Source organism: Gossypium arboreum, chromosome 3 (assembly GCF_025698485.1).
Source record: "Gossypium arboreum isolate Shixiya-1 chromosome 3, ASM2569848v2, whole genome shotgun sequence".
NCBI lineage: Eukaryota > Viridiplantae > Streptophyta > Magnoliopsida > Malvales > Malvaceae > Gossypium > Gossypium arboreum.
The window spans coordinates 125,406,785-125,419,776 of record NC_069072.1 but is presented as its reverse complement, the minus strand read 5'-3'; the positions used below and the strand labels follow the sequence as shown (position 1 = coordinate 125,419,776).

The 12,992-nt window shown below is 31.7% G+C and overlaps 1 protein-coding gene across 1 annotated transcript; it reads right to left on the bottom strand.

Moving 5' to 3' along the window:
- Nucleotides 1-9,656: 9,656 nt before the first annotated feature.
- Nucleotides 9,657-12,213, bottom strand: LOC108475537 (magnesium dechelatase SGRL, chloroplastic). The gene is made up of 5 exons (XM_017777511.2): nt 11,845-12,213; nt 11,128-11,304; nt 10,856-11,014; nt 10,577-10,723; nt 9,657-10,120 (listed from the first exon to the last, which is right to left on the bottom strand). Exons 1-5 carry the CDS (start codon nt 11,995-11,997, stop codon nt 9,998-10,000), a joined length of 759 nt encoding a protein of 252 aa, XP_017633000.1. The 5' UTR covers nt 11,998-12,213; the 3' UTR covers nt 9,657-9,997.
- Between the last annotated feature and the right edge of the window lie 779 nt (nt 12,214-12,992).

The window sequence follows — 12,992 nt, the reverse complement described above, 5'->3', positions numbered from 1 at the left end:
TCAATTTAATTTCTATATTATTAAAAAGAATTAAATAATTTTGTATAATTTTATGGTTTAATATTATTTAATTTTATGTTTAATTTATCAAATATAATCCGATAAATATGATTTAAATTGAGTTTCAAGATTAATTCAATAAAATTAATTACTAAAGTTATTAAGTAACTATAAATTTTATCAAATTAACTCAATTAAACAATAGGCACCAAAATATATATATTTTAATTAAGCAAATAAATAAGGTGGGACATCCAGGCCGGCAGCAAAATCTTGGTTCTGCCACTTTATTTGGCGCTTGCAATGAAAATGACCATTTCATTTTAACCATCTTATTTATTTATTTATTTATTTATTAGCTGGCTTTGACGCGTATTAAAAAATGATTTCTCACCAAGATTAATTTCTCACTCACACCAACATTTATATTTTAGGCTAGACCATTAAAAATATTAATTTTATTAACAAATGATAAATTTACTCTTAACATCTATATCTTTTATGAATTTAGTTATTAATTTTTAAAAAATCGAATTTTATCATAATTATTTTAAAATGAGTAAAATTATTATTTTCAATGAAATATTAATTGAAACGTTTAATTTTTAAATATGGTAGTCTACAGGACAATCCATGCATATTTCATACTATTTTTTTAAATTTTTATTAATCTTATATTTTTAAATTTATTTTTATAGAATTTAAATTATTAATTGATATGATGTGTAGGACAAATAATTTTATGTCAATATGAAATATGCGTGGACAATCACATGATTGGCACGCCAACATCATTACAAAGAATTAATGTTTTAATCAATATTTTATTTAAAAAAAGGCTTTAACTCTTTTTAAAATTAATGGTCAAATTTATCAAAAAAATAATGATCAAATTAACAAAAGTTATATCTATTGAGGTCTAAATTTATAATTATATATATTTTAATACTAAATAAAAATATACGTATACAAGTGACGGTGGACATGAGAATTCTTTTAAGATATTAAACTTTGAAATTAACTTTACTTTATTCTTAAAAATAAAAATATTTGAAACTATAATCATTCAAACACTGATTAAACATACATGCAAATGGAAACCCTAAAAGGAGACACTTATTTGGAGTGCTGAATACATACTTGTAATAAATGGTATGTATAGTTATTTCCAAAATAAATAAATAAACTGTATGTATAGTAATAACATTATATTAAATATATTACCATAAAAACATTATATTAATTATTAAATGTAATAATGGATAAAAATTCATCATTTTTCATATATTTAATTAAATAAAATTTATTATATATGCCAATTGCCAACTTTAAAAAGTGTTTTAGGAATTAGGTTAACAAATCCAACTAGTAATTTATATCTATATATAATATATTTCCAACTTATGAAATATAATGTATTTTCTGTAAATATATTAGGTAATTATATATTTTAAAATCTTAATTATTATATTATTTATTTTTAATCAAGTTATATTTTATAGGATAAATTATACCTACTGATCACTCAATTTTGGGTAGCTGACAAAACAGTCACATTGGTTTCATTTTAGTCACTCAATTTTAGAAAAATGACAAAATAGTCCTTTTTGCCGTTTTCAGTTACAAACGTAACGGTAAAGTGACATGGCAGATGACGGCTTGCTTGGTGTCATTAACCGTCCAGCTAGCCGGTTAGCACCAATTTAAACAACCGTATCAACAACCATTTAGGATTTATGTAGCAGAATAAGAAGAGAAAAAGAAGAAGAGGAGAAGAGAAAAAACTGAAGATGCCTAGAGTGATTCTGGTGTGCTATTGTGGAAACCCAACCAAATTAAACACGTCTTGGTGCAATGAAAACCCAGCTAGAAGGTTTTTTGGGTGTAAGAAATTTGGGAGTGGGTTTCGAAAACCATGTCGTTTTTCATTTGGTTTGATCCGATATTGACGCCCTGTTCACAAATTGTGTTGTTGGGTCTTCTGAAAAAATGAGGACCTTGGAGGATGCAAGGAAAATGGGAAGAAAAAACATGGTTTTTGGTGCTTGTATTTGAATTGTGTTGCTATTTTTTAAACCCTAAATCAGCTTATGTTGTTATTGTTAGCACTGAAAACCAGCTTATGTTTTGTAATATTGTTGCTAATATAATGTTTTGTTATTCATTCATGGCTGCTGGTATACTACTGGTATACATGGTTAGCCGGCTCATGTGTTGTTGCTTACAAACTTCAAAGTTGAAAGACTTGAAATGGAGAATATGTGGTTGTTGCTTACAAATTGTAATATTGTTGTTCATGTTTTGTAATATTGTTGTTGCTTACAAATTGTAATGGGAGAATATGTGGTTATTGTAATGGTCTGGTATTCTCACACATTTGATTCCATTTCTAAGTTGAAAGACTTGAAAGAATGTTTAATCTTCATTTCATTTTTATTTCTCAATGCTCATATGTTAGAAGAGATAAAACAGATGAAAAAAATAGAAACATTTGTATTTCTCAATTCTCACACATTTGATTTTATTGCCAAATTGCATGGATTAATGCTCATATATTAAGGCCAAAGCCAAATTGTTTACAAAAGGAAAGAAGGGCAAACTATTGCCAACTTTGCCTACAATTCAATACAATTGAATAGATGTAAATTGTAGGAAAATTTATAAAAAAAATTCAGTGACTATATGCTTAAGTTTAGATAACAGTAGCAATCATAGGAAAATTTACAAAAAATAATCTACTTAAGTTAATAAATCAGTAGCATGTATAGGCAAATTTACACAATTTCAAAAAGTTAACAAAATAAAGTCCTGTTCACAATGTCATCATTGGTCTGTCACATATGTGTAACACCCCAAACCCGACTAGACATTATGGCCGAATCCGGCGATGTCTCAAGGAAGGGATTTTGAAAACGGAGCTAACTCGATAAAAACCTTAAGCTTAAACCCTTAATTACTTCCATTTATTTCGAAACGTGTATTCATTTAGTCAACTTACCTTAAAACGTATCATTTTAGCAGAAGCTTAGGAAAAATCCTCGTGTTTAAGGAAAACAGTTCGTAATTCAAGAAAATTAAGTTTTAGGTTAAACCATCATAGTTATAAGCAAGTTAAAACCAAAAACCTAAAACCAACGCCAATCAGTTTAAAAAATTTCAGAGAGTCCTAGAAAATACAACTCTCCAATCTCAATGCCAAAACTTAAATAAACCATAAAACAAAATTAAACAGTAAAGCGGGTGGTCACTGTCGAGTCTTCCGCTGCACCGATCCGCCTAACTCTGTGGGTTACCTATACAGAACAAACAGAAAATGGGTGAGTTTACGTAAACTCAGTGTGTAACCCAGCAGAATTAGGCATGCAAACATACTGATTATCAAACATCATATAGATACACATTGGGCATAAGCCCATTACAGATGTAGATGCAGATTCGTGCCTAAGCCCATCTCAGATACAGATACAGATTTACAAATCAGAATCAAAAATCAGATGTCCTACCCTCATCCTCTACACACTATCTCCAACCATCCCTACACACCATGTGGGGTTTAAAACACCCACCCAGCCCTACACACCATGTTATACCAATGCGGCACATAATGGATATAATGCAGCTATGCTGGCATAAACTGCCTTTCAGAACACTTCCTCTAATAAACATCATCCCACCCCAATAACAATATTAGAAACAAAAACAGTTATGCAATTTAACATGCTCAACATGCTATCAATTAGATCACAGATAGTCATACAAATCAATAACCACACATGCACAATTCTATCATGCTCAGTATAGGGTATCAGTCAAACAGATCATACAGTTTAAGGTTTGTCATCCCTTATCGACCCTACAGTAGGCCCACAGTCGTTTGGGACGACTCATGCAATCCTAAGGGAAAATTCAGTTAAATGGGCCCACACGCTCATGTGGGTTATCCGTATGGGCCCACACGTTCTGTGGTCCACACATCTAGATTGGCCTTGTCTGTGTGGATTACACGGCCTGGCCCAGATACCACACGCCTGTGTGGCATACCCGTGTAGGCCCACACACCCAATTTGGCCTAGTCTGTGCAGCTCACACAGCCACACTCCGGCTATTACACAGCTGTGTCATCGCACATGGCTTACCACACGGCCGTATGGTGTTGATAGTGGTGTTTTTTAGCTTTTGTTGAACCTGTTTTTCTGCGTTTCAGGTACACATCTGATTTGATTTTGATGTTAATGCAAACACGAGCCCTCCAGAACCTAAAAATCAACAAACTAACGCTCAATTTCAGTAACACCTTCGAAATTCTAACGGAAAAAAATTCCTCAAACGAAATCTCACAGCATTTAACAACGCAACCACATACTTACCAGTAACGAAAAGGAATCCCTAATGCTTAAATCCCTGCAGAAGCACCAACAAATTTTTGTTCTCCACCTAATCGAGAATAACAAACCAACCCTTTATCAATACTTGGGTGAAAATCGTTAAAATTAAGCAAAACGAAAATTACCCAACGAACACGGCTAGGATTACACAAAAGAAACGAATTAGAAAAATCGAAAAAGGTAGGAAAAAGAAGAAAATTTTAATTAAAGGAGATGGGGAAAACAACGTAAAAAGGAAAAAGGGATTTTAGAAGAGAAAATAGAAATAAAATAAAATAACGAGAATATCCCATAATCCCTTATTATCTCCACTAACCCACTATTTAGAATTCCAACTGCACTGAGACACTTGCACAGAATCGAACAAAAATAAATACCCATGTTTGTGCAGGGATTAGAACACATGACCTCCACACAACACATAGACTCCATTACCACTAGAACTAGCAGGCTCATTCTGCTATGAAGTTATAGGCAATTAAATATAAGCTCACTGAATAGTGATAAAGCTTAATTCCAAAAATAACAAAATTTACTAAAGATAAGGCTTAAACTTGGAACCTCACACACACACACCCAAAACACTTAACCACTAAAGCAGTTACACAGTTGTGTCAAACAATAACAGAAACATAAAAAAATATTTTTGGGCATTATAATATGACTCTTGAGTAGAAGGCATCTATCTAACAGTGGTTGGTTTCCTCTTCAATAGGAGTTTTTCTCTTGGGGTAACATCTTTTTGGTGAGTTGGGGTAGATTGTTAATGAGTTGGAGCAGCCTCCTATTCAGTTGGGGTACTCTCTTGTTGATTTTGAGTAGCCTGTTGCTGAGTTGGGGCAACCACTTGGTTATGAACACAAACTTTGTATCTTTTGACCTACAAGAATAAGTAAAATCCATCAAACAAATACATATAATAAGAAAAGGCAGGTGACTTATTGGAATGGTTTGGCCAATTTCCCTTTCACAACTCCTCTTATTGTGGCCTATTTTGTTGCATTTACTACACCTTATGTCCACCTCTCTCTTGCTCATCCTTCCAGTTGTTTGTGGTTCATTAGGTTCTTTCCTTCTTACCTTAGTAGGTTTGCCAGGTGGCATTCTTAGTATAGGAGGCAGTATTGGCAGCATGTAGGAGTTTACCTTGTTAAATCATTTAGAAATTTTATTCACCAACATGTCAGACTGGCTCCTAATTGAGAAGTGGGACCTTGACCGATGAGTAGGGTTTTTTTTCCTTCAACCAATCATAAGCATGTTGATTGATGTTCTTCAGTTCAGCTATGACATCTTCAAAATCCCTTAGAGTACTTACTTTGGCAGTTTTCCAAAGCAAATCTTTCAATTCCTTTATTTGGAAACTAACCTTTTTAAAATTGGCATATAAGTGTCTAACACAATATCTTGTTTCTACATTAGGAAACAACATATATATTGCTTTTAAAAGTCCCTATAAATAGAACAAATATAGTTTAATTTTTTGACAAATCTTAAACCCTAAATAAAAACAACATAAAATAAAATAAATAAATGGAGTTTTACCTTTTGTTTGTCAGACATGAAAGATATCTACTATGAGCTTATAATTTTCAAGTCTAGTATGAGCAGCTCCAAGAACCAGAGCCGTGATACTTGGTTTTCATTTTTGACAGCATCATATACAATAGGATAGTTGCCATTATTTGTATCTATCGCAACAGCTGCAAGTAAGTAGCCACCATAGTAGCTCTTTAAGAAACATCTATCTAAACATATTATCCTTTTACAACCAACCTTATAGCCATCTTTACATGCCTGCAGATAGATATATATCCTTTGAAACAACCTGTTATCTAGATAATAGATTGTTGTTGTTCCCTTATTTTGGCTCATAACCTCAAACAAATACTCATAAATCTTCTCATATTGAGCCTTATGAGCTCCTTCAATTAATTTCAATGCTCTAAGTTTAGCCCTCCTACATTGGTTAATGAGACTAGGCAATAGAAACCTTTTTGGACATCTTATTGCAATGATTTCAGAGAATAATCAGAATCAACAATGAATTTTTCTTTATAATGTTGACCTATCCAAGCTGAAGTTACATTCTTATTTTTATAGACTTTAGAGCAAGTATGGTTAGGGTTTGAACTCCTAATTTGCCAAGTCTAGTCAGTAAGGTCATTAAGGTTTAGTCTAGAGGCCTATATGAACCAAGAACATTTTTCACTACAGACTGCCTTTAACCTTTTTAGATCATTTTTGGGAAACTTAATAAAATAACAATTCAACCTACCATAATGCTTGGCAGCTTCTTTTAGACTATCTTTGGACTTAAATAACATTCCAACCTTAAGTTTAGGATTACTCATGTCATTGTCTGGGTTGCACTCAAGCCAATTTTGGCCATCTGAGTCAGATTCATGTGGACTATCTAACCTCCCATAATCATCACTATATATAGTTCACCTACTTCTATATCATCCATGTTTAAACCATCTAAATTAACCTTTATCCTATTAGACACATCACTTTTAGATACATCACTGACAGACACATTACTACTAGACACGTCAAAATCGGACACTTCTTCTTCACTCTCATTAAAATTGTCATAAATTAAACTTGCCAAACAAATTTCTCAATAATAAATGCAGACAACAACCAAACCATTTATTTAATACAACAAAGGCAAACACTTTAACCATTTCTTTCAGAAAATAACCAATACAAAAATCAATTTAATACAAACACAACCATTTCTGTCATGCACATGACAGACAATAACCAAACACTTTAGCCCTAAACCTAGGTAATGATAGACAATAACCAATACAATATAAGGTAAATAACAAATTTGATACTGTCATGCATACAATATAACAGCTAGGATATAGATAATGACAAATACAAACAATAAACATTATGCACATGACATACCATACATAGTATCTACCATTCACTTTAATAACCAGACCCTAAACCCTATGTGAATAAAAAATGAAATCAAAATCTGTCATGCACATTAATAACAAATGAAACCAAAATCAAAATAACCCAAAATGAACCTAAATCGAAATAACCCTAAATCTAAAAAATAAAAAAACTAAATATAGAAACTTACCCATTACAGTGGATGTAACAACATTGGCAGCTTCTCTTTTATTGATCACTGTCGTTGAGAACCAAAAACACTGATAGGTTTCTGGTTTTGTCTTCTTTTCTCCCCAAATAAAAAAAACCAAGAAATTTCTAACCCTAGACCCTATTAATTGATTTATCGAATCGATATTCTAACCCTAAACCAACCTTGTTAATCGATTCCGGAATCAATTTCAAACCCAAACCAACCCAAATCACAATCATTTTTTTTCCCAAATCGATTTTCTTTTTCTCCTCCCCTTAATTACAGTCAGTTTCTATTTTTTTGCCCTAAACCAACATAACCTCAGTTTTTTCCCTAAACCCACCCTAAACCTTGACACTTCAGCTGCTTCACCAATGTCTTGCCACATCAGCGGTCTCATTAAGACACTAACGAAAAATGTTAATAAGTTATTGTTTTGTCACTTTTTGATAACGTTAGTGATTGTTTTGTCATTTTTCTAAAGTTGAATAACTGAAATGAAACCAATGCGACTATTTTGTCAGCTACCTCAAAGTTGAGTGACTGTTGGTGTAATTTACCCTATTTTATATCTTATAACTAGTTTGCATCCCATCTTGTGAGTTTGTTGTATTTAATATCGAAAATATATTTAACAAAACCATATTTTTAATATTGAATAGATTTATAGTTAATATAATTTTGAAATTAAAAAAATTGATAATAAAATCTAAAAATAAATAATTACATTAAAAATTAATCATGTTTAACAATCTTTCTATCTCTATGTTAAACAGTTTAAATTTAATAGGAAATATATTTGTTTTTTATTATGTTTTAAAATTAGCAATGTTTACCATTTAAACTTTTGTTTTTTATTTTAAACTATTTTAATTTTGAAAACATTTTCAAATTTTTATTTTTAGTTTTGAATTTTTAAACATTATTATTAAAAAAATAAATATGTTTCTAACATAGTATAAAAGATTTTAAATAATAATAGTGTTTTGTATTGTACTTAGAACTAATAATAGAATGGGTCACCCGTTCAGGCCCGAAAGCCTATTCAAAAAGCGAAAAGGTTAGGGTAAATATATAGACTCGAAAAATGGGTTTGAACAAAAGATAAAGTTTGTATTCTAAACGGGTCAAGCCATGGGTAGGATTTTTTGGCTCGAGTCTGACCCGAATTACTTGTTTTGTTCTTTCGCTATCATTTTGTTGCTATATTACTGTCATTTTGCTATTATATTGCTACTATTTTATTGTTATTGTTTGAATATTATATAACTCTTGTTTTATTGTTAATTTTGATATTATTTTAGAAGCATTCACTTGCTAAGTTGCAATAGTGTTATTTAGGTATAAAGACTTTTTTAATGTATTTTCAATTTGTTGGAAAATATTTATTTTAATATTGTAAATGTATTTGATGTATTATATTTCTAAATTTATTTTATTTAAAAAATAATCTAAAAAAATTAATACGAGCGTGTCGATTCAAGTTTGAATTTAGCATTTTTAATTTGGACCGAACTTGAACAAAATTTTAGGCTCATTTTTTGAAATGAACTGAACTTGAACCTAAAAAATGGGCCTCGGGTAAGGTATTTTTGGCCCGAGCCCGAGCCCCTGCTCGACCTTGCCCGAATTCACTAAATGACAAAAAATCTTTTTTTTAATATTATTTTCTCATTAGTTTTCTACCATTTTATTATTATGTTGCTACTATTTTATTATTATTGTTGGGATATTGTATAAAACTTATTTTATTGTTAATTTTGTTATTATTTTAAAGACATTTGTTAATTTTGTTATTATTTTAGAAGAGACATTTGCTTGTTAAGTTGCATCTATCTTAGTGTTATTTAAATATACATATTTTTTAATATTTATTTTAATTTGTTGAAAGATATTTATTTTAATATTTTTAATATATTATATATATTTTAAAATTATATAACAAATAATATAAAAACTAATATGAACAGGCCGAGTTGGGCTTGGGCAAAATTTTAGGCCTATTTTTCAGGCTAAGGCCCAAAACTTGGGCCTAACAAACAGGCCTAAATTTTTAATTGAACTCGGCCCGGACACGACCCGGCCATGCACATCTCTCGACTCAACTTTTATCAAGTTTAGGCTATATATACACAGACCTTGTCCACCTACTGGATAGCAAATAAATAAGTCAGATCTGAAAAGCTTATAATAAAAGTGTAATAACAGCATTAATGTTGATTTACAAAGCAACAAAGAAAATAGCCATTAGTTAATGAATGAACAAATGGCCTCAGTTGCAGAAGAATTGTGCAATTTAGACTTTCAATAAATGCTTCAATCACATGCAAAGAATCAGAAGAAAATAAAAACCCTCTCTCATGAAATGGATTCCTTGGCTTTTTGAGTCTCGAAATTGAACCCTTTTTTTTTATTGTATTGTTTATCCACTTTACTTGTCTTTGGCTGGTTTTTGTTGCAGTTATATGAGACCAAGAAACCAGCATGTCGACCAGTAAACAAATCAAAGAAGGAAGGTAAATAAAGCTTGAAAGATGGATTTTGGACTTATTCCCCATTTTGACGGTGAAGATGAACTTTCTTTATCTGCAGTCAACAAACCTTTAACTTGATCTCCCAGCTTCCCCTGATCAACATAAAAAGTACTAGATCATGCGACACCCATATTGCAGGTGAAGAAAAAGAATTCTAGTGGTTTTAGTTTTCTTTTTTTTTTTGCCAATTTAATTAGTATCGGATGAATTTGTAACACCAACTTAACTAGGAATATTAGTAGTAATAGATGATGCTAGTGGTTGAATTATCAGATATAGCTCGGGACAAGGGAAGAGGTTTCAACTAACAAATAATGCTAGTACTCGAACTCAAAACCTACTAAATACCACCTCTTTAGGGTGGCTGCATGAACAAAATGCTGCTATGGTGGATTTAAATAAATTATTCTAGTCAAAAAGAAAAGAAAAAAACTTGGCTCAGTTAATGAGACTTGAAAACTGATATTGGTAATTCTCAGAGAGCCGGATGAACATCTTCTGGATATGTGATAAGTTATGAAGCCATTAAAATAAGGATATGATTTTACCTCAGCAGCATCCTTAAGCGGTCCCCAACATTCCATGCGATTGTACTTAGGCAAACTGGAATGAAAGTAAACACATACTAAAGCATCCATTAGCTCAGGGTGTTCTGCGAAAAGGACTGAATCTCCATGAAGCACAGCTTTAAGTACCTGCAGCAAGAGTTCAGCAAGCATTACCATTTACCACCATCAAAATGGCTAGATGACGGAAAAGGCGATGTCAAAGTTGACAATATAGAAGCCGAGTTCGGACACCTGAATCATATGGGGAGGAAAACTTACCAAAGGTAATTCCTTGGAGAAAATGTGGTATCTAAACTCAGCAGCAACGTCAAGCAAGAGATTTGGACCGCTTACAAAACAATGCACATTCAGAAACATGGTTTCTTTCACTTTCTTCCACTCAGCAACCACATCATCATTGTTATACCACCCTTTCAACTGCCATGGGAAGCATGCAATTTGTAAAAGCACCACTGATTAGATGTCCCAAATCAAAGTTCTTATATTCACAAAAAGGTTACTGCATACTAAGAAACAAATGGAATTCGAACCTGATCAAGGTTGATGACATTTGAGATGGTCAATGTTAAGTTAGCAGTGAAGTCACAGTGGGAGAGGATGTAGGTTCTTGGGATTATTGCAGAATAACTTTTTAGCCCCTCTCCCATGAAGACAACTTTGAGTTTTGAAGCTTCAAAAATTGCTGTAGGAACCAAAAGCCTTGCAGCCTGGAAACTAAGAATGTCAAATTGCTACTCATTTGGGAAATTAAAGACCTTTACTAATACTTGCAGCAGAGTAAGCATAATGAATGGTTTACATCTTCTTGAAGACATTCAATGAAGTTGAACAATCACATAAGAACTGAATCAGATATTTTATATTTGCCATCACTGAATCGCCTAATATATGATATGGTTTTCTCATTGTAGACAGAACCTATATGTTCACAAGGATGTCTATACCGGCAGAGATGAAAGGGTATTGTTCACTAACAGTCTAAGCAAAGTAGCCGCAACCCAAATTGATATAACAAATGATAGCCAAAGGCTCATGAACAAATTCTATGCAGATTTTAGAACTACTGCAAAAATGCCATTTTCACAAGCAAATTGCAGGTCAAGAAAAAACTAGTTGTCACAATCCAAATAATTCTTATGTTGCTAGACTAAACTATCAAAATTCTAAATATACAACTCCATCTAACATTTATATAGCAATGCCATTACAAAACAAGGGTTTCTAGATGAAAAAGGAAAGAAGAACACCTCAGAGACAAGGGTATTGTAGGAGGCTCTAGCAGGACTGCTAATGGAAGAAAGATGTACTTGAAAAGGCCTGGATTCTCTGTTCTTGGCACCAAAGCCTCTCAATGTTACTGAAGGTGAAAAGGAAGCATAGTAAGCATAATGGCAGGCCATGGAACAAGCATAACCCACACTTTCTCTTCTTCTTCATTGTTCAAAACCCACCATTGTCTTCTCTGAGAGCTTGTTTCTTAGAGAAAGAATGAAAATGAATGGTATGATTGATGGGGTAATGTGGAGAATTGATGTTCAGAGAATTTGGTTCTTTGGGTTCATGTGGATTTGTGATTCATAAGACCCCACTAGTCAAAAATCTGTCAAGGCTATCTTTCATCCACACATATGTTTTATTGCTTTTTAAAAAAACATTGCCTACTGGGAATTGTGATTGGCTGTTGGAGTTGGAACATTGCGCCATGTCATCAACATTTCCAGAAATTTTGATAACTTTTGGATAATGTCATGACGTGGCCTTAGTTCATTGATTCAATTTTGCATAGCCTACTCAGCTGCTCAAAATCTAATTCTGGTGGAGAAAAGCTAAAGAGTTTTTTTTGACTTTTCAGTTTGATTTTACAAAATCTTTTACTATTTTTGTAAAGGTAAAACACATTTATATTTACACCTTATGATTTCTAAGAAAACCCACTTTCTTTTAAGTTTAAAACATCTTATAAACTTTCCAGATATATATTTACATAGTAAATTATAATAAAAGATAATTATATCATTTTTATTTTTATGTATCTACCTTTTAGAGGTTGCAAATGGGGTTCTCGGATTCGGTTTATTTAGTATTATGATGTTTTGAATTCGGATAAGTTTGGGTTTAAATTTTTTAATTTGTATTTTTTTAGATTTGAATTGGGCTCTAATTCTAAGTCATAAATATTTTAATTTTAAATATAATAATTTATTTTATTTTTATACAATAGCAATGCAATTCAAATTTGTTTGTAAAAAGAATAAATTTTATATATATATATATATATATTTAATAGAGCTCTTTTATATAAAATAATTAAAGTGTTTATTGTATGTAAAATGTATTATTCTATGATATTATATGAATTGACGCAAATATTTGATTATTATATTATATTGACAAC